Raw genomic sequence first — 23,253 nt, forward strand, 5'->3', positions numbered from 1 at the left:
CAGGAAAAGAGCTGACAAATTAGTGCAATCAGACGCTTTCAGGAGAAAATAGCCATGTGGAAAACAAGAGAATATTAACTGTTTATATTCTCTTGTAAAAGTTAGTCTGGAGAGAGAGTCTTCATGTCTATTTATTTGCAAAATTGGATCATAAATATGAATTTTTTAAATACGTGCATATCAACAAAAGCCCTCAAAGGCCCAAGGCGATCATATGAAACCAATTCCCAGGGAGCATACTTTAAAGCCAAACGCAGGAATAGTGTTAACCAGGTTTTTCTTCACTCTATTTATTGTTGTCATCCTCCTTTTTAAGGCAACATTTATATCTACAAGCTAAATGAATCATATGTTCGTACTTTTATAGAGCACTTTTAAATAGCGTGTCAAAAGTAGCCAAGGACTGCATGATTTTACTTCGTCTCAATCTGCGATTGATTCAGAAATTAAACCAGCGGAATCTTCGTCACTAACGTCCACCTTCTTTACAGGTTCTTTGCTTGTTTTTACTTTAAGTTCACATTGGCTTCTTGTTATTCTTATTTGTTTGTTTGTTTGTTTTTTTGTTATTTTTGGATTGACGACACTTAATCGAAGAGCGCTCTTTGACTCTTAAACACTAACACCAACCTCTAAGAGGTGGGGTTGTTTAAGTTACCACGTCATTACAACACACTGACTAACTAAGGCTACTTCCTCTAACGGATTCCAGTCACGTATTTCACTGGGTTGATTTTAATTTTCTTAAGCTGGTAATCAAATCCTACATTAAAATGCGATTTAAGCTTCTTATACATCATAATACCCATCATGATTGACTGACTGACTACTATGAAATTGACTGCTGTTCTAATTCAAATCAAGTTCCAAAAGAATATAATGAAGAAATGTAAAATGGTTTCCATGTTTACATAGCCTGATGTAAAGGCGCGGGAGGTTGGGAGAACATGAGATAAGCGTAGGAAACCACGACGCGAAGCGGAGTGGTTTCCAGCTTATCGACATCAGGCTATGTAAACACGGAAACCATTTTACATTCTTTCATAAAATAACTAATGAAAGAGGAACGAAAACCGTGATTACATACGCTCATGTAAAATGGTCTTATGACCAATCAGAGCGCGCGTACTATTTTAATTATTTTATAATATTTATTACAAAAAGTCTGATTGCAGAGGGTCGTTAGAAGATGAAACTACTTCATAAAAAAGGCATTTCGCTCTACTATACGTTATTTTAAAGATAAGCCTTTCACACAACTATGAAATAAACTAATTAAAACAAATTGTTGTGAACTTAATTTGATACTTTCATAATAACTAAACAGTAGCCGACTCTTCCTCGTTCTACCACTCCTCTTTCATCGGCATAAAATACACTATGTAGCTTAAATTCTAACTCAGGCAGTTGATGATGGCAAGAGATAATACCGACAGTCGTAAAAGTACATCAAGCAAAATCATCTGTTTTGATAAACTTTCGTCAGATATTGCAATCATTATGAACGGTAATAACTATGAATTTCATCACGCATTTCATGTTCATGACCTTTCATATGTGCGAAACAAGGAATCTGAAACAAAACTACTAACTATGCCGCACCCTATAACACTCCTCAAACGGGTTTATCATGATTATCACAAGCTAAAAATCTATGTCGGCTTAGAGCAAAATTTTTCCAAGCTAAAATGTGTGAACTAAACTATTAACCACCCTACCTCGGGAATGAAAGAACAGCACTCAACATTCTTTAACCACTTACGCGCGCATCGAGGCTGTGTTGACGATCAGTTGTACTTGTCAACGTAACCTGAACTAAAATCAACGTACAAGTATTCTACATGTTCTAATTCAATATAAAACATTAAGAGCCCTCAAGGTCCTTCACGCTAAGTTCCTACTAGATACACGGTAAAATAACCTCGTGGCACGTTTACAACCAGTAAATCCTTGCCACGGCTACATTTATATTCCCCTAGCTTAGATATCTCATTAGATGTTTGGTATGAAGTATCGCTGAGTATTTTAACGAGTTGTGCCGTATTTTGAAAAGCCCGATGGGCGAGTCAAAATACAAAAGTAGTACGCAATACTAAATTCCAAAACGTCTAATAAGTCATTTATTATCCAACTTTTTTTTTTTCTCTGTCAAGTGTTTCTGCTCATTTCTCATAGGACGGGAAAAGCAAAGCGGAAAGAGAAGCGTAACGCGAGCAGCCGACCGGTTAAAGAAGGTTTTTTTTTTAACGGTAGGAAATAACCAACTGTACTATGTCGCAGGATATTTGTACCCTATTCGCGCGTTATTTGTATTCTACTTTGTGTGATTGGATAATAAAATGCATTAATAACTAATTTAGTAAATATCCAGTTTATCCGCATAGAAATTACACACGCATCAAACCAACGAACCCTGGAAATAGGCCGAGAAATGTTCATCCTTGAACATATTCTCCTTCTACTGTGAAGTTAGTAAAACCCTGTGAATGATCAGTGGAGGGAGGCAGTTGAACAGGGGCTGTCAGGGGTATGGAATGAGGTGGCGGAACATCAACTTGCAGTGTACCAGGAGACAGAGACGGCGCAGTCGTCTGTACCACCATGGTATCTGAGAGGGGCTGCAGGGGAACGTCGTTCACACGAGATGATCCAGCCGGTCCAGCAGAACGATTTATCTTAGTGCACTTTATGACAACAAAGATGACGGAAAACAGGACAACTGCGATAACAATTGGCACGACGATGGCCGCAACTTTCACATTAGAACCTGGATCAAACAACAAATGAAATAGGGAGAAGAGTAGTTGCTTCAAAGTATGGTGGTTTGAAGGAAATCATTGCTCGCGTAAAATTCGAAAGAAAAGTTACCTTTGATGGAACTGACTGTTGCGCGAAAGCGGGCACTGCTGTAATCACTGTTAAAAACAACGAATAAATGGTTTCCTGTCGATGTTACTGTGCCAGAGCTTACACTGCCACAGTATTCGCCGAGAAGCGGATCACTTGATGAACTTCCATCTCTAACTTTCAGATATCCACATGAACAGCTATAACAGCCTGACATATACATTGTCTCAAGACTAAACTTCAGGTTGTAACCCTTCTTTGTAGAAATTTTGAATGTGCAGCTTGAATAGGGAGCCCTGGTTTTCAAGTAGTCGTCATAATCAGAACGGATGGATGTCGAGCTTGTGCTTTCAACGTAAACACCTTAAAAATAACATTTCCATTAATCTAGTTAGTTTAGAAATGTCAAGCGATTAAGAAAATGAATTTGTTTTTTAGTGGACAAATTCTCCGAGCTTGAGCATTCTAGAATATCGCTTGGTAAGACTGCCCGGCACGGTCTCGAATGGATTAAATGACCAGCAGTTAGAAGTTTTCACCAAGATGCCACTGAAAACTCCATACAAACCTATTGAGTATATTCGATGTTTGTTTAGAAATTTCATGCGATTCTAAGAATTGCCTTGGTTTTTTTTCAGTGGTCAAGCTTATACGTACCATACTGAAACAAATAGACATGTTATAACGCTTTGGAGGTCAAGCTGGTTTCTTAACCCTTTAAACTCCAGGAGTGACTAGCATCAAATTTCTCTCTACAATATCACCCCTGAATCACACGTTAAGGTCATGAGAATGAAGGAAATGATTAGCAACGAAAGAAGCTCTTGATTGGTAAACAAATTCTCCCTGTTAGCACCTTACGAAATATATGAAGTGAAGTATGGAGAATATGCATACTGATTTTAGGGTGCAAAAGGTTAAGGGTCACCTAGGTCAAAACAGCTTCAAATTCAGTAACCATGGAGGGAAACAATGTAGAAAACCTCAAATGAAATTTATTTAAATTCAATATTTGTTCAAATATCCCAAGCGATTCTGGAAGTATTTTGTTTTTGAGTGGGCAAATTTTCCAAGCTCCAACCACAAAATCGCTTGGTTGTCGACGCTTGAACAGACTACCGGGACTAAATACCCGACGGTCGGAAATATCCACCGAATTCCGAGAAAACTCTTTTTCACAGAGTATAGATTTAAGGAGGTTTTCTCGTTTTACCAGTGTACCAGGGCCTTTGGGGGTACTATGGTAAAAGATGAAAAGCTACTGTCGGAAATCTTTACATCAAGTAAACCAAAATACAGCATAAGGGAACACGTTGAATTACTGTCTTCCAGAAAGAACTTTTTTAAAAAAAGAAGTGATAAAAGTGCCATATCCGACGTAAAACGCTTCGAAATCTTTCAACGGCATTCTGGTGAATATTTAATTCTAACTGCCAAGCATTAAGTCTACTTGAGACCGTGCTTAGCAATCTGATCAGAAGCATAGAATTTTAAGTGTAGATAACTGAGGGATGTTATAAGATGCACAAGCTCGGAGAATTTGTCCATTGAAACAATATATTAATTTTTGGAATCGCTTGACTTTCCAAATAAACCTCTGATATTCTTAGGAAGTTTGAAAGAACCTCACAGTTGAAATTCTGCGAAAATTTCTGACTGCCGGGCATTTAGCCACAGCATTATTCATAACCCTCATAGATTTTGTTCGTGTCATGTCAATAATTATTGACCCGTTACACCCTGACATCAGTATCCATAGTCTCATACTCTTCTCTGCACATTTCCTTTAGTACCTACAAGGAGAATTTGTTTAACAATCAAAGCTTCTTTGGTTAGCGATCATTTCCTTTATTCTCGTGATCTCAATGAATGATTCAGCTGTATTAGCGTTAGAAGAAATTAGATGCTGGTCACTCTCAGGGTTTAAAGGGTTAACTACGATCACATAGTGTGGTCTGCCTGTGATCTTATGTAAACATTGGCGACTGGATCGGTCAGAAGCGGACGACAATAATCGTGTGCTTTTCTCATAAAAGAAAACTTGGGGAATTCATTGCCACATATCTTTAGTTTCAATTGGTCAGAAAAACTTGCAGTCACATAACATGCAGCTCCAGAGTATCTGTGTTCAAAGTTTACGTGGCGTGACTCTGCTTATGACCTCAGGGACTCTGAAAATAAGCTCAATGTTCCCTTACCGCGCACTAATTATTACCGAAAAAGTTTTAGCTACAATGGCGCCACATTATGGAACAGTCTACCATGCGATATAAGGAACACAGAGTCTCTGGGGGTATTTAAACGTAAGATCAATGACATTCTTTAAGTCTAACGCACGGCACTCACGGAAAACAGCTTTTAGTGTTATAGTATATAGTTTGAGTTTTAAATATTCTAGCGTATGTGATATGTATTTTTTAGGCTGATGAATTGACCGTGTTTAAATAAAATTTAAAGAAAAAAAGCATTCTGAGGTAATTTCGTTCCAAGGTAGAATACCTAAAAATTTGTCATCGGATGCAAGCGGGAGAAAACCCTGTAAACAAAGATTATTGCTTTACTATGTAATATTTATTGAGCAACTGTGAGACGAAACGTGACGAAGTCGACATACGAATAGAAAATGGTGGAATTTGGCTTGTGCAGACGAAGAACGATTTGGTTTGCAATGTCTAAATTTGAAGAATTTTGTAGACTATATATGCGTTTATCATTCTGCAGAGTTGGATCGTTAATATAATTATGGATCTCTCTATGATTTTCCAGAAGCTTGGCTTTTGAGACAAGAGCAACCTTGCATTGCTGCAAAACCAAATCAAAAGTTCACAACCATGTTCATCTCGAGATTAAGTACTTTTCGAACGAGTTGGCCATAGTTATTCTTTGATTTATTCTATAAATCTGATTTAAAATTTCTCGTGTGTCATAATTTGAAGGAAAAAGCTCATGAAACGTCAAGGAAATAAAAATGACCATGTTTAAGGAAACTGTGTATTTATCATTCCTGACTGTCTAAGTTGTCAAATAAATAAAGGGGTAAGTTTCTAAAGAAACTGTAGTGCTGCGTCAGTCGTCGAGTATAACAAGGTAATTCGGTACTATCAACTGAGTCGATAAGTGTGCCACCGTTGAGAGTGTAAAAGCTGGCCTACTGCGTGTTTCATTGCCCTAATATGGTAAAATGACGTAGTAGTGGAATAATAAATGTAAAGACAACCTCTCCTTACTGCACAACTATTACTCTCGGTAAGCTATAGAAAACTGATGAACTTACTTGTTTCAGAGCTGTAACTACTACAACTGTGATATTGTACCGTTGTTGAGGTGTAAGGTCTGTAAGTAGTCCAGACTGGCGCTCCTGTTGGGAAGCTGTATCCCGTTTGGTACAGTAACAGGAATCCCGAGAAGGTGTTGGAGTAATCAGAGTTGAACTTAACAGTTAAAGAGGAGGATGAGGAGATGGAGAATGGAATATCAGACCCGCAGTACTTTCCAAGCTGAGTGTTGTACTTATCCAGCACCTCCACGTAGTCGAATTCGCACGAAAAACTAGAAGTCTCCAAGTTGAATTTTATGAACTTCAAATGAACCCTTTGCCCCCAAGGTGCTCTAATGCGCCACTCACATGATCTGGAGAGCGGATAACTCCAAGGAAAATTGGGACTATAAATTACGCCTGCTGAGGCGCCAGGAATGATTGAGGGACAACCTGAAATGAGTGAACAGCCAATTATAAGGTGTCAACATATATGACTCCCGAAATGTTTTCCGTCGCAGAACTTTCTAAACTTCTCCTGATTCCAGTTGCACGCGAAGATCTCTGATATCAGTCTTCGTAAAAAAAAATAGACTGTGAATGGAAGGCGAAAAAATGTCGCTGAAACAGATAAAGTCTCGTGGTTATAGCAACCTTCGCTCGACCACAATTGACAATTTTTTCACAAGGGATGCATGTGAAGGTCTACATCGGCATTTCTGCTCCTGAACAGAAATATTGTGACGAACAAAGTGTCTATAGCACACATCAACGTAACATTTAAACCTTACCCGCAGGAGTGCCAACATGTAGACAAACACATCTGTTCACATACATTCACACTAATACAGCACAGTGTAGCACAGTTGTTCAGTTTATGTTTTTTTAGCAAACTATGTTTACTTTTCTATGTTGACACCATAAGTGGTTGCTTTGGCACACGTTGATTTCCTTGAAAGTCTTCCTAGTAATTTCATTCCTGTGTTTTCAATCGTTTCGTTAGGTCTATTTTACGTCGAATTAACCTTTGGAAAAGAGTTTGTTGATTTGAAAATATTGACTAATTGACCACTCGTTGCTATCCTCTCTCTCTCTCTCTCTCGGTCTGTATGGCTATGCCTGTGAAAACGTTTTACTTAATTTACCGCACTGAAATTGTAATTGGCCTTCTTCTTAATTCATGGGAAAGGCGTTACCTTTCTTCTCCAACATTTCTGTTCATCTTGTTGTTATGTAACAACCTCTGTTGATTTATTTGCAAATCTCTCACTTAGTTTAACTTTGAGTCCACCTACATATTCCTTCCAAATTTTGTTATATTGATTATTTCACCTTATCTGCATCGGATCTCATTAACGAATGCACGAGAATAAATTGATGATCCTCTTTTAATCAAACTATTCAAGACCAACCTGATGAATCATTCAGCACTCTGTAGTGTGCCACAAAGCCTCTCCGTGATACCATAGGGTCAGAAGTGAATTTCATGAAGATATCAGTACCAGTAGAATACACTGGGTCAGGAAGACTGTTTCCACAACTTTTTGACAAAATATTGTAGTATTGGTTTTGTCCATCATAAATTTCCACTTTGTCACAGTTACACGATTCACAACTTTCCAAATCGAATACTGTAAAGTAGATGAGGATCCTATGGCCGGAGGAAGCAATGATCCGCCACTGACAAGACTGTGAATCATAATAAATCCTAGGGTATCCAGGACTGAAAATGGAGTCATTTCTACTGTATTCTGCATACACTCTTTGCACTCCACCGCCACAAGCTGACGCTAAAAAAAAACCCAAATCGATTCAGTTTTGTTACAGTAGTTTACCTGCAACTTGTAACAGCAAGCTATACATCAGGGCCATTGATTGTCGGTGATAGTAAGTCATCTCATGAGGCACTCCTGGGAAGGACTAAATTACCAACTTTACATAACAGGAGACCACAAGATATGGCAATATCTAAGTTTAAAGGTAAAAGCTACCTGTACCCAGATTGAAACATCAGATTATTATTATTTTTTACGATAGTACTATCTACAACCTGAGAACGAAGGACATTGTAATCCCTTGAGTAAACAGTACGCATTTTGGGAAGGATTCGGTGAGGTATCTGGGATCACCACTTTTGTCCAAATGTTTAAGAAATTAATCAGAAAACAAGATATAGCTATTACTGACTGCAAAAATTGCGCTTCGTGCAACTCTTGGTTTTTATATATATGCTATAATTGGATATATTTACGTATTATAGGATTTTATGCGATAGAAATTTGTTCCAATTTTAATTGATTTATTAGAATTACTCTTTTTATGACTACTGCCTCCTATGGAGGCAAAGCCATAATGCTGTTCTGTTGAGTGAGTGAGGGTAACAATGGAATACGAACGACCTCTTTGTTCACAACGAAGCCTGAAAACGTAAATTGGTCACCGTAAAGAGTTAAAGGCTGACGTTTCGAGCGTTAGCCCTTCGTCAGAGCGATTGACGAAATTGTGGGTTATGCGGGGATTTATATGCAGAAAATGGAGCTACGCTATTAGTGGGAATATAGTGACGAGAAAACAAGAACAAATTAGTTGAATGAAAAGCGCTCGTTGGTACCGTGGGGATTAAGAGTGCCGATTTGGAAGGTATATTTTTGTTCTAGTGTTTTGCGGCTTTCCGAACTGCCTAGATGTAAGGAAAGGCCGCAATCTGCCTTATGTTGTTTAGAATAACTAGGGAGATTATATTGTCTACCGCCTGGTTTGGATGCGTCCTTGACATTTCTTTCTACGTCGCGAAGGTAGTCGTCTTCCTGTTTCACCAATGTTTTAAAGAATGATAGGTTTAACTACGTGGTTGTGAGGGTGAGATGTGTGAGTGAATGGAATGCGGTTAGTGATTTCCTTCTCAGCCGTTTATGGTGCTGACTGTAAATCAATTTTTTGGGCACGGTGGTGGCCCGCTTGAACGACAGAAACAGGATAGTCATGTTTATCGAAAAACTAGTACATTGCCTCTGATTTTTCGGAAAAATCAGAGTCGTCACTACATAAACGACGAAGTCTGAGAAACTGCGAAAAAATTAGCGATCATATAAAAGGACCTCTTGTTGCAGCGTTTAGATCACCCCTGATGAAGGCACTGGACAGGAGCGTCGAAACGTTGGGTCTATGAATTGTAACTTCTTCGGTTACATTCATTAAATCTGTAAACCAGAGTAGTATCAAACCATGTCTGATTGTCCACCTGGTTGCCGTGTGAATTTAATATATTTTAGGTATGGAATTCTTGAGGTGTGATTAATGCGAAGATGAATACAATAGGTAACTATGTGAATCTGTATGTTTGTAGTAAACACTAGCGAACTGCCTAGATCTAAGGAAAGGCCACAATCTGTCATATGTTGTTTAGAGTGATTAGGGACATTAAAGCGTCTTGCGCCTGGTTTGGATGCTTCCTTATCTTTTCCTTCTACGTCGCGAAGGTGTTCTCAGAATTGGTTACCTAGTTGTCTTCCTTTTTCACCAATGTCTAACTTATTGCATGTTAAACTGGTCCTTTAGGGGAGTCCATTTAGACTTCCGAATATGAAGTGTTTCGAGAGTATCTGTGTTCAAGGTGTTAGAATCATCCTCTTTGTCATGAAAAAAGGCTTTAACTGAACGCGGCGAAGGAATTTTTCAACGTCTTTAAGTAATTCCACCTTCTGATATTTATTCGTACGCCGTGATGAATAAATAATTCAAGACAGATTATCGTGTATTCCTTGTTCTTTCAGCGTCAATGAGTAAGTGATTCCACAGCCTAAACACTTACATTTTAAACCATATTAGTGATTTTTATTTCTGGTGTTTAAAAAAAAAGTAGCACCTCAATATTTGGCCATTTTGTGTTAAGCAGGTAATTGAGTTTTAACAACTGAGTTGGAAACGTAAATAAGCCGCCGTAAAGGGTAAAAAAGCTGACGTTTCGAGCGTTAGCCCTTCGCCAGAGCGATTCGTCGTATTGCTCTGACGAAGGGCTAACGCTCACAACGTCAGCTTTTTTACCCTTTACGGTGGCTAATTTACGTTTTCAACTCAGTTGTTAACACTAAATTACCTGCTATACTCTCCCACCGACGCAGCACCACAGTTTCTTTAGAAACTTACCCCTTTATTCATTTTGTGTAAACCTCGTTCTATATAAAAACGCGCAAATTATAGGCACAAAATTTATCAGTAGCGAGTGTCGCAAGAAATTTTCCAGCTACTTAAGATACATCGCCATCTTGAATTGACTGTTTCCGTGTACCGCGTAGCCAGCTACTTAAGATACATCGCTATCTTGTATTTAATTTCTTCCGAGTACTGCAGTAAGGCAAGACGTTGAAAAATTCTTTCAACGCGTTCAGTTGAAAGCCTTTTTTCATGACAAAGAGGATGATTCTAACACTTCGAACAAAGACACTTTCGAAACAATTCAGATTCGAAAATCTAAGTGGACTCCCCCAGAGAGCCTGTTCGCATCTTTAGAAAAGTCTTTAAAGAAGTGATCCGCGTATCTAGAAAATTTAGAGGGAAAAGTTTTCTCTGAAGAGAGAGCATTTTACCATTTGAATCAGCGAATTATTCCCAGTATATCCGAAGATATAACTTTTTCAGTTCTAACCGTGACACTGCACTAGATTATAAACATCTCAAAATAATTTCACAATAGCGTCTCCGGTGCGTAATTGAAAAAAAAGCACTTTTTCCTTGCAAACATATCTAAAAAGGTTTGATCTGCACATCGTGGAAACTTTGAAGAATTTTATTCGAAAAGAGATCAATTTACCAATTCAATCCACGACAAATGCTCAAAGGTCTGAAATACGATACGTTGAGTTGAACAAGGTGACGCTATTTGATGGAATGACAGAATGGCGAAATGACAGAATGGTGCAATGAGAAAAAGGTGGAGTGGGAGAATGGTGGAATGGGAGAATGGTAGAATGGGAGAATAGTAGAATGGGAGAATGGTAGAATGGGAGAATGGTGGAATGGGAGAATGGTGGAATGGGAGAATGGTGGAATGGGAGAATGGTGGAATGGGAGAATGGTGGAATGGGCGAAATGGGCGAATAGTGGAATGGTAGAACGGTGGAATGGGAAAACGGCGGAATGGGCAAATGGTGGAATGTGAGAATGGTGGAATGGTTGAATGGCTGAATGGAAGAGTGTTTGAATGGTGGAATGAGAGCAGAGGGGCATTTTGTTGCGCATGTTCTGTAAATTTTAGTTTGATACGAGAAACCGCTGCTATGCGCCCGCGTCGTTTTCCCACTCGAGAATCGCGTAAGAAAAGAAGCAGTAAAATACGTCGGAAAAAACAATGGTTCGAGTATTTGAGACAACCTTTCTTCTCATTTTTTCTTCTGTAACTTAGATGGAAGCGGTAAAGTCTTGAAATTATTGTGTGATGTGTGGAAGGAAGTTATTTAAAAAATACAAAAGATTGTTTGAGTCTTGGCTTGTGATTGTCTGGGCGATCGATGAGGATAATGTTATTTTTGAAGGATGCAACTAACCTGTCGAAGCGCACAAAAGAATTGGATAGTATACTTCTATCGTATCATTGCTATCTCAAGTTATCGGTGATCATTTGAAGTACTTGCCTTCCTGTAAGCGTTTTTTAGAGCTTCAACCGTACTGCAAGTGCAGCCTACCTCCAATTTTGGCAAAAATTTAAAGTTTACAAAAGTTTATGTTTTGTTTCAAAAGTTTTTTTTGACATGAATCACAACCGGCAGGGCCAATTACCAAAATAAAAAAGGTCAATGTCGAGTAAAGAAAAGAAAGTCAATGCTAATGCAATGGTAGCTCCATCTGGTCAGAAAAGGAGGAATAATTATTATGGATTTTATCAGAGTAAGATGAAGTCTTTTCAATCATTAGTCTCAGAAATATCATCAGATATGATCGATGATGTTGGGAAATTGTGAATGAAAACAAGTACTAGTTTGGGCTTCCAGTTGTAAGATGAATAGTTAAATAAATCAATTATTACCCAGTAAAAATCACTTTCATTTATCATTTCAACTGCACAACAAAATCATTTACACTCTTTGCAACCTTATTCTCCAACCTATTAAAATATAAGAGTTGTGTGACAATTTGATGGTCTGAAAAGATTCTTATACATGCCAAACAACAGAGAACCAGTAAGGCTGATATTTAACAGTGAGGATAAAAAACAAAATATTTCCAAAAGCCTTTTCTTTTCAGGAATAAGACTAAATGAGGTCAGATTAAACTAATGTGGATAGGTTTGTTGATCTCTTTATGAAAATGGATGATTTACATCTATTAGGTTTGAGAGAAATGAGACATGTCAAAAGGGGACATTGCATATTCTGCAGTAATAGGTGTTGGCTTGGATGCCTATTTGTGGAAATTAATAGTTTTCAAGCCAGGGGTTTGGCTGTGCTAATTTTAAGGCAGAATCAAAGTGCTCTGTGAGCAAACTCGTGAATTGACACATGATTTTTTAGATTATGTTTAATGTTATCTGGTTTAGGGAATTTTGTGGTTGATTGTCATATCTAGAGTACGAGCAGTAGTTCAGTGTTCGCTAATGTAGCAGAGAAACAAAGTAACGTTGGGATAAGAAGGCATTACAATTGAAATGATCATGCTATTACATTTGACAAGGTGGATGATGTCATGTGTTTTAAACGTCTATCATTTTTGTTTCTGGTTCAAAAGAAAAGGTTGGAAGTAAATGTGGGTGAAAAGTGAAATTTACTGTCTTTCGTTGTAAATATTAGAAAATCAAGGCAATACTGTCTTAATGAAAACATTAACGATTCCCTCTTTGTCAAATGAGACAAACGGGAACGAGTTTTGAGTGATATAACTAAGCCAAGCCTGCCACCGTCATTTTGGATCTCCGCCTGGGTAGATTTAGGTCACGTGCTAGGCAACGTATGATCAATAACAAGATAGAATTTCATTTCAGGCCTATTTATCAATTTTGTGGTGTGTAGCTTTCGCATTTTAGTACGTTGTTTGTATGTTGAATCTTCAAATTGTCTTCAACCTTAAAAGAAAATTGTTCTTTAAAAATTCACTGAAAATCGGTAGCTAAAATTGTTTGTTTAGGTGTTATCTGATTTTCGTGTTAACTTGTTATTTCGTCAGTCGCCGGCATCTTTTGTTGCTTCTCACAGGAAAAACACACGCGACGAAACGTAATGATCAATTTTGTCCTCAATCTCACGCTATAACAGAAAAAGCTTTTGAACATCTGTAAACTCCGAGCGCTTCGCAGTAAGTGATATTTTCAATGAATCTTCGGATTGTTTTCAAGTTCAAGGACTGTAAATTACAATTTTATGAAAAACGAAGGTTGTTGTGTTATTTCAGTGTGAATCCTTGCATGCCTGCCAGTCGCTGGCGCCGCTTGTTGAAACTAAAACGAAAAAGAAAACTCTTTTAAGATTATCATTGGCTTCTTTTTCACCCCACCACTATTCTTAGCAACAAAGGTCGCCATTTCGTCTGTTTATTGCTCGCCAAAAACTATAAAATGCACTCAAAAGCCTAAAATCTAAAAAAAGTTTACAGGAATCGACCAATCGAGCGAGCGAATTCCATTCCCCACATCGTATCTATAACTCGCTCTTGCGCATGCGCGCAATTCACGAGTTAAAAATCATAAATCAGTCACTTAAGAAATTTTATAGCTCTGACTGGAAGCTCAAACACTCTTAAGGAACAGGAAAATATTTCACCTGATCACTTCTCATATTCTTTTCCCATGAAATTTAGACAAAACTTTCAAAAAACTTTATTGGTAATTTATAGTTGCAAAAAAGGTATAGACACAAGTTGCATATAACATAAGCTAGTTGAGGCAAGTTGTGTGGAGAGAACAAAAGATCAATAATTTATACCAGTAGTAAGCTTCTGGTACTAATTACATTCTCTTGAATGCCAGCTTGCCACAGCAAATGTCACACCTATCTTTTCTGTCAATTGCACCGACCATATGTAGTGGGGTCTCTTCACATCTCCCTAAACAGCAGAGAACATAACAGTTAATTCCAATCATCAGTCTCAATTAAGAAATAAAAATTGAAGGATCAAGACTTATCTGGCAAAGTGAAATGCAAGTCGAACTAGTTTGAAGACATTTGAACCCGAAATTCGTTTTTAAATATGACAGAAATACTGTAGTTCACATTCTAAAGAAACAAGGAGTTCCAGCCCCTTGAGTAATTATCCATTTGTTGTATCGCTCATCTCATGTTTTAAGAACCAGAGAAAGTTAGATAATTTTAATCTGCGAGTTTTATAGTACACTTCGACTCAAAATTCATTTTGTATGGCAGAAGTATTCTACTGAAATAAACAAGATAGAATGAGGCTGACGCCATCCGTTTCGAATAACACATGAACATGAAGAAAACGGCACCAGTTTAAACTCATGATACAAAGCCCACGCATTTTTTTGAGGTAAATGAACTGGTTAGACCGAAAGCTAAATAAATAAACAATGAACTGACAGTGGTGAGAGATTTGGGGGCCATGTGATAAAACAAGTTCTACCGAAGTTTATCCTCTAGTTAGCACTTCAAGCCTAAAAGGACAATCAGAAAAATTCTCACCAAAACACAGCAAAAAAATAAGATAAAACCGGAGATGATCGAGGCAAGACTATAAACGTTGTTAAGACACATGCCTAAATACCAAGTACAACAAACTTGGAGAGCAAAAAGGCCAAAGACAGTTGTGAGCCATGACTTAGAGATTCCCCCTCAACCTCCCAAAAACGAATTTGCCGAAGGTTGTAGAAAGTGCAACTCAATCCTGAAGCTGGAACATTTTTTTAAGCCTTGTATCCTATGGAACTACAAAGAGAAAGAATAGAAGATGTTATTTGAAGTGATTTGAAGCTTGGGGGCCACCTCGAACTTAACGTAATTTTATTTCAAAGTTGAAGTAAAATAAGATCAAATTGTAAACTTACCTTCTATTATCGTAACGAATTTCTCACGATCGCCTCCACACACCACTTCGTGATTCATAGAAGTAAGAAATCAACATCTTAAGACTAACCTTCAAGGTTTGTAGTCTCATGGGCACATCTTGATCGTCAGCAAATCAAATTTCAAACTTCAAGTTTTCGGTCTATTTTCGCGTTTTGTTCGCACTTTGATCATTAAAATATCCTCATCCGAAGAGCCAGCAAACTCCACGAGTATCCACAGAGTTAGAAATGGTGGTAAGCTTGTCATACTCTTTCATCCCTTTCCAAAAAGTATCACAGAAAGGTGTCGATCGCTCAGTCAAAAACCGGCAAAAGCGCGCTGAAAATATTGAAATGGCGCCGAACGCGCCGAACAAACTTTCTTGGCGCATGCGCAACAAAATGCCCCTCTGCTTGGAATGAGAGGATGGTGGAATGAGAGGATGGTGGAATGAGAGGATGGTGGAATGAGAGGATGGTGGAATGAGAGGATGGTGGAATGAGAGGATGGTGGAATGAGAGGATGGTGGAATGAGAGGATGGTGGAATGAGAGGATGGTGGAATGAGAGGATGGTGGAATGAGAGGATGGTGGAATGAGAGGATGGTGGAATGAGAGGATGGTGGAATGAGAGGATGGTGGAATGAGAGGATGGTGGAATGAGAGGATGGTGGAATGAGAGGATGGTGGAATGAGAGGATGGTGGAATGAGAGGATGGTGGAATGAGAGGATGGTGGAATGAGAGGATGGTGGAATGAGAGGATGGTGGAATGAGAGGATGGTGGAATGAGAGGATGGTGGAATGAGAGGATGGTGGAATGAGAGGATGGTGGAATGAGAGGATGGTGGAATGAGAGGATGGTGGAATGAGAGGATGGTGGAATGAGAGGATGGTGGAATGAGAGGATGGTGGAATGAGAGGATGGTAGAATGAGAGGATGGTGGCATGAGAGGATGGTGGAATGAGAGGATGGTGGAATGGTTGAATGGTGGAATGAGAGGATGGTGGAATGAGAGGATGGTGGAATGGTTGAATGGTGGAATGAGAGGATGGTGGAATGGTTGAATGGTGGAATGGGAGGATGGTGGAATGGTTGAATGGTGGAATGAGAGGATGGTGGAATGGTTGAATGGTGGAATGAGAGGATGGTGGAATGGTTGAATGGTTGAATAGTGGAATGGTTGAATAGTGGAATGGTGGAATGGTTGAATAGTGGAATGGTGGACATGGTGCTCAAGGACATGCGAGAATTATGACACATTGAAACCTGACACTATTCGCTTTTGTTTGTACAGTGACATTTTGATTGATTGATTTTCTCATATTTCATGTACATTTAAGATTAGTGATCCACACCTTACTTCAATAGATACAATAAACGAGTTACAAATAATACGTCTATGTGAATTTATTAAAACGTAAATTGGCCACCGTAAAGAGTTTAAAGGCTGATGTTTCAAGCCTTAGCCCTTCATCAGAGTGATAGACAAAGGGCTAACACTCAAAACATCAGCCTTTAAACTCTTTACCATGGCCAATTTATGTTTTCAACTCAGTTGATAACACTAAATTACCCTGTTATACTCTCCCACAATGCATCACCAGTTTCTTTAGAAACGTACCACGAATTCATTTACCTATTTTTCAGTTTTGTTTCAGTCCTTAAATAGGTGTCCTTTAATTAGTGGGTCACTAATATTTATTGCAACAGAAGTAAAGTTATATGACACTGACAAGTAAACAGGTTAGTATTAAGTGTATCTTGCTTGAACCAGTCTTGCAGATGGTGTCAAACTTCACTGACAATATTCGTTGAAACTGGGTCAATCTTAAACTGTTTTCTCATATATCACCTCACTCACAACACAAAGTATTCAAATTCAAACAAGAACTTACCTTGGACAACTTGATGCTTGATGGTGAGAAAAACTGAAAATATTTGAAATACAAATTAAAAATTGTCCCAGTCATGAAATGTTCTAATAAAGGTAATTCTAATATAGAACTTAATGAAAAGCATGAAAACATGAGAGCACCTGCACCCTTCATAGGATTCAATCAAAAACAAAGTGCACCCAAACAGATAGTTTTATGAAAATTAGTAGGTCAGAGTGCACAAACTAACATGCATTCTTTTCTATGCATGTTTGCATTTTGGACAACAAGCATGCACACCCTGACCACAACAGTCTTGCTCCTTGTTAAGTTCTTTAGATCGCAACTTGCAAAAGCGCCACACAGGACTTAGGTGAGAAAATTTGTAGACGCATACAAACTTCATCCTAAATAAGTAAGAAATGCATTGCATCCATCTGTGTTGCAGTAACATGCACAATTGAAAACTAAAATTCTTGTACATGAATATCACCAGCCTGATTTGAGCACTAATTTAACAGTGTACATGTTATGCCTCAGTAATTAGACACTAACTGTCCTATGCACCCACTGTTGACATGCATTCCACTCAGTCCTATAACTATTACTAATAGGTAAGTGGAAGAACCTATAATTTGCTCCAAGTAGAAAAATTTTAAGTTAAGTAACAACTATTTAGAACCTACAGGGTAAAAATTCAAGATGACCTAAAATTTTGGCCAAGCCTACTTCAACACAAACCAAAACAATAACATTAATCACAAAGATCAACACAGGAATAATTTTATGTGAGCAAAAAAACATCATTGACGGAGGCATATGATGATTGATTGTCAGCACCAAACACATTTCTCTCTGAATCATCAAATGATTCAAGTGGGTACAGCACTGGAATCATATGATGACATAATTGCCAGTGAAGCTTTTGTGACTACATTTAGTTGTAAGAAAAAGATGAATTTTGAGTTGCTTACAACTACCACATGATCACAGAAAATGAATGAGAAAATAAGATGCAGCTTGCCATGGTAGTTTCACCTCTTTCTTCATTTAATTTGTTAGGTATGGGGATTCCCATTGGATATTGACAGAATTGGAATGAAATCAAGACAAAACCCTCTAACAGCATCTATAATTTTTTCAGAAGCTATATGTATAGGAAATCGTATGAACGCGAGTGCATTTCGGGATTTATGGGCACGAGTGATGTTTTGAAAGTTCTCAAAATTGCACGAGCCGTAGGCGAGTGCAATTTGAGAACTTTCAAAACATCACGAGTGACCATAAATCACGAAATGCACGAGCAGGTTCATACGATTTTTTATTTATTAAATTCTCGACAAAATTACTCCAACATTTTATCGAGTTGTTCGTGCTCGTATTCTTCCATTTTTGGGTTTACTTTTCGTCGAGTCGCCCATGTTTGCCAGACATTTAACCAGGTCTGTGTAGCTTTCAACGTGTTTTTGTTTTTCGCATTTTCTTTAAGTTGCTCAACAATGTTTTGGTTTGACAAAGCAAACCGGCTGTCAGCCATTTTTGTTTATAATTTGGTGTTCAAATTTGGCGCTTCCCCGGTGTTTCCATGGCAACTTCTCCGTATTGCACTCTATAACCTCTATTGCACTCTATAACCTATTTATGCATTCATCATTGACCAATCAGAAACGCGATATTTTGTTGAGTATATAATAAATTAGATTATACAAGTGACAAACCTACATGAACATGGATGTACTCTACATTTGCAACTTTGTTAGCATTGTAACACAATTCCCTTTGATATTTTGTGATTTCTTATGCTAAATACACTTTTGACCTTTCTAAATTACATAGATGTAAAAATTGAACAGACACTTGAATTACAAAATATGTGCATAATATAATTTTATAAAATAATTCAAATAGTATGCATGCTCTGATTGGCCATAAAACCATTTCACATGAGCATATGTAAACATGGCTTTCATTCCTCTTTCATTAGTTATTTTATAAAAGAAATGTAAAGTGGTTTCCATGTTTACATAGCCTGATGTAAACACTTGGGAGGTTGGGAGAACACTTGATAAGCTGGAAACCACTACGCGTCATGGTTTCCTCCGCTTCGCGTCATGGTTTCCTATGCTTATCGAGTGTTCTCCCAACCTCCCACGTGTTCACACCAGGCTTTGTAAACACGGAAACCATTTTACATTTCTTCAATATCAGACTAAACTTACTCAGTAGATATACGAGTTAATTTTTGAAAACCATGCAAGTTATCAATCATAAAACCAATTGCTTATCACATGACAGTTACCTAACGACTGAAGATGCTGATGTCTACCTCTTTACCACGTACAGATTGTGTACAATGTTTTTAGAATGACAGAATAATTACATGAAATGCTGAAGACATCCAAATGTATTAACTACAATTTCACTAGCTGTTTGAAATTGAGTGGTTGATGAGTTTGGTACTTCTGGGATGTTAAAAATAAGGGCCCTGGTGCAATAGGCAAATTTTTGTTTATTTTGTGAAAAATCTGTCATCAGTTCGGTGAGATTCTTGTGGACCCACTGATTTTTTATCCTACCAAATTTTGTTGAGCCTTACCAATCTCCAAAGGCATCATCATCCTGTCTTAGAGTAGGACAAATTTTTTTCAGGTGTGAAATCTGGCAGATTTTCCAATTTACAAGCCATGATTTGAAAGAATGCCACAATTGAGAAAATTTGATCTTGCTTTTCAAATTTTGGTGAGATTTTTGGTGGATCAAAACAAATTTTGAAAGCCCAGTGCGTTCAGACCCTTAATGTGAAGAGACTTGACCAGGCTGCTAGGGCCTAGGAACTATCACAACCACTGACCGGCTCAAGGGAGTCAGACACTTTGTGTTTAGGTTCTTGTAACGTTTGAGGAAATGTGTGTTTCTCTATCTACGTTGGATCGGAACTCTACCTACCGCTTTATTATTGTAAGTTAGCCATCTTACATTGCATATCATCTCTAGGTATATGCATCGTTTTTCTTGTGAGCTTATAAGGACTGTATTTTAGTATAGTTCGGTTGTTATTTGTATCGTAGGACTCCTTCATCGTTGTAAGATAATTAAAATTGTGTCAAGCAACGAGGAGTGTATTTCTTCATAATAGATTCTTCCAGTTAAGCAAAGGTAGCAGAGTAGTTCAAAAGATGCAGCATACCTTTGCAAAGATGATTCCTAAGATGACATACACAAAGATAAACCAGCTCCTTTAGGAGCCACCACCTAAATATATAAATCATTGACCAACAATGATTTTGGGTAAGACTAGTAATTTGTGTTTGTTGATGATCATGTGGCTAATGACTGAATATATATTTAATTTACCATATTCTCTCATAGACAATTTTTTTTTGACAGAAATACTTGGCTATAAGCCCAACTACTCTTTTCTTCTTTGAGTTTGACTAGTTCTCAGTTGATTTTCATGCAAAGATCACTCAGCTTGTAGGCAAATAAATACAGTAGCTTACCATACATGTACAACCCTAACCCTAAGCAACTTATAGACAATAGTTGTAGTAGTACAATTTTTGTTTCAAAGTGTCCTTGTTGAGTATCCATCATAATAAAATTGCAAAACTCAGTCTGAGAGTTTTTCTTTAAAGAGGAAAATTACTTACTTGCTTCAAGTACTGGTTTATGGCTACAAGTGCCTGTCAAGTGAAAAATCAGCACCTTTCCCACTGACACTGTCATTGCAAAATTATTAGGGGACAACTTATTGAGGAAAATTTGTAAAGCAAAATTTTTTTAAAGTAATGCCTGTTATGCCTTCATTCTTATCTATCAGAAAGATTGATAGCTAATTACATTATCTTTTTGCATTTTTTTTTTACAGTTTTAAATCACAGAATTAATATTCTTCATGACATACATGTATTAAATTTTGACCACACCACTGTCTTATTATGTTTAATTGCTCGTGAACACTGACTAAATTGGACTTCTAATTAACAGCTGAACAATTTCCTAAATATTTTATCATTGACTAGGGTATCTGATCTGAAATCAAAAAGTAGAGTTTATCAAAGTAATGGACTTTCGGTCACATTTTCCACAACTTGAAACAAAATTTTAGCCAGTTAGTTTTCAAATAATATAAGAAGCATTAATCAGGTCAATGATATTTACCATTAAGATTCTAAAGACGATTCTGAGGTTCTCACCAACTCTTGTAGTAGGCATCCTTATTGAATATAATTCCTACATGGTTATTGAGGAAATGCTAGCTTTCACTACAGTCAGAGGCTTGACAGTTGCATAAATTGTGATATCCTTGTAAATTGTCAAGGTGACCTGCATTCTATATTTTAAAATTATGACAATAACTGAGTCTTTGCAAAGCAGGAAAAATGTCAGCAGAAATCTGTGGCCAAGTTAAAGACAACATCATAGAATTTCTCATAATGCCATAAAAGATCTTACGGTCCCTGCTGAAGTTACAGGTAACCTTATTTTGGGGTAAAAAAAGTACCATTGTCTGTTTTCTGACACACGAGTGGCAGTCCAAATCAACATGGTTAAGGTTCACAAACTATAAACATCCAACCCTCTAACCTGCCCAGTTCAAGGTCCATTCTGCAAGTAACTGACCAAGTTTTTGTCCTCTTAGATTTAAGGCCCAAGCACAAAGCACCCAGGCCATAAAGCCAAAAAAGAAGGGAGGTTCGGTAACTTACAGCAGGGACCAAGAAAATGAGATACATAAAATATTTATAATATTTCTGGGTTCACATAAACAGTGAAGATCTCAATTCAAACAACCCATTAAACGTAGCAGGCTGTACATATATGATATTCACCAACCGGGAGGTCCCTATTGGGAAAAACTGTACCCAAGACAGAGGGCACAGTTTTTCCCAATACGGACTGACCTAGGATGGCAAATGACATTTTTATTTTTTTCCTTAAACCTAATGAAATTCTTCACAAAATGGAACCTGAATGAGTTCAGGCTGTAATTACAGCAAGATCTACCATTAACTTAACAATTTTCAAGCAAGTAAATGGTAGTTAAAATAGAGGTAATTTAAATTAAAGAGAGATGCTTCACTGAAACATTTTCATTTACGTACAGATAAAGGTGATTTAAAAGGCTTCCAACAAACTTTGAAACAATGAAAGTTTGGCAAGGACTGTCACAACAATGTTTTCTTCAAAAGCAGTCAATGATCTTACAGAGAGTATTATTCACTCTCATCATTGATTAATGTACAAAGATTTACTTCTGTTCAGTAAGTAAATGGCAGGGAAAGTAATTGTAAGTAAATTCAAATTTTTGATTTTGAAGTTGTGAAAGTTTGCTTGTTTGTTTACTGCAATGGCGCGTGTAAATCTGGTCTTTTCTCCGAAAAAACAAAATTTGAATGGGACACTTCAATTAGACACAAGGGGATTTAATGCGGCTTTTTCTCATTGAATTCCTAAATGTCTAAATTGAACAGACTTGGAAAGACCCACTGAAAGTGTCTCTGTAGAAGAACTTAAAACTTCGCTCACCTTTTATCTATGGACAAATTGTTTGAGAGAATTCAGATACTAAATGAATGAAAGTTCCATATATTAATCCAATTGTAACCAAATTCCTCGCGTTTTAACTTTCCAGGTACTTTTTGTGAAGGATTAAAATTAATTACAGACAGGTTTTAGGCCACTTGTCAACTAATTTAATGACACTTTTGCTTATACACATTCATTTTGAAACCAATGTTTTTCTGCTAACCAAAGTGATTTGAGAGGGAGAAAAGAGAAGATTAATAAGTTATTTATCAGCTTGAGGTAGTGACCAACATCTTTGCTTAAAAATACTGCCCAGCTGGAAGAATGAGATATTTTTATGAAAAATGGCAGTGAAAGTAGGGATGCACTCCACATTTCCATGAAAGCTTTACCATTGCCCATGGACAGAGATAGGAAAATAGTGTGTGCTAAGAACCAATCAGATTGCAAGATTCATTACTGTACCCTCTGAGAAAAAAATAAAGTGAAATATCACACTAAATTGACCAATCATAGTGCACATACTGACTGAGAGATATAATAATGACTATGATTCATACAATTTTATTTCCTTATCAGAAATAGACAAATGACTTTAACATGAGAGCTGACATCATAGTGATGATGCAGACACAAATTTCAATCATAACATGTTCTCTGCATTGCTTAAATCTTGATATAATTAGTTCTGATACAAAGAAGACAACCACATCATTATATGAATCATCATAGATAAATCAAGAACCTGAATTCAAGTG

The 23,253-nt window shown here is 37.4% G+C and overlaps 1 protein-coding gene and 1 long non-coding RNA gene across 6 annotated transcripts in view; both read right to left on the reverse strand.

Annotated features, from left to right (window-relative positions):
• Positions 1–274: 274 nt before the first annotated feature.
• Positions 275–23,253, reverse strand: part of LOC113680396 (tolloid-like protein 1) — a 26,159-nt gene continuing 3,180 nt past the window's right edge. The window contains exons 1-6 of one of the 2 annotated variants that reach the window (XM_089192062.1): positions 19,563–19,785; positions 16,988–17,020; positions 7,516–7,893; positions 6,122–6,556; positions 2,869–3,210; positions 275–2,767 (exon numbers count right to left, since the gene is read on the reverse strand). In XM_089192062.1, coding sequence (XP_089048188.1) covers positions 2,436–2,767; positions 2,869–3,210; positions 6,122–6,556; positions 7,516–7,893; positions 16,988–17,020; positions 19,563–19,584 — 1,542 coding nt within the window. In that variant the 5' untranslated portion in view covers positions 19,585–19,785 and the 3' untranslated portion in view covers positions 275–2,435. Of the gene's footprint in view, positions 2,768–2,868; positions 3,211–6,121; positions 6,557–7,515; positions 7,894–16,987; positions 17,021–19,562; positions 19,786–23,253 lie in introns of those variants that run through there. The other variant, XM_027197426.2, reaches the window with a different exon arrangement.
• Positions 13,884–15,504, reverse strand: LOC149035437 (uncharacterized). Of its 4 annotated transcripts, none has more exons than XR_016182455.1 (3): positions 15,179–15,504; positions 14,810–14,970; positions 13,884–14,134 (listed from the first exon to the last, which is right to left on the reverse strand). It is a non-coding gene; the product is annotated as an uncharacterized LOC149035437 (long non-coding RNA). The 4 variants fall into 4 exon arrangements; XR_016182453.1 differs by having other exon boundaries at positions 14,728–14,970; XR_016182454.1 differs by having other exon boundaries at positions 15,090–15,504.

Source organism: Pocillopora damicornis, chromosome 13 (genome assembly GCF_964200805.1).
Source record: "Pocillopora damicornis chromosome 13, jaPocDami1.2, whole genome shotgun sequence".
NCBI lineage: Eukaryota > Metazoa > Cnidaria > Anthozoa > Scleractinia > Pocilloporidae > Pocillopora > Pocillopora damicornis.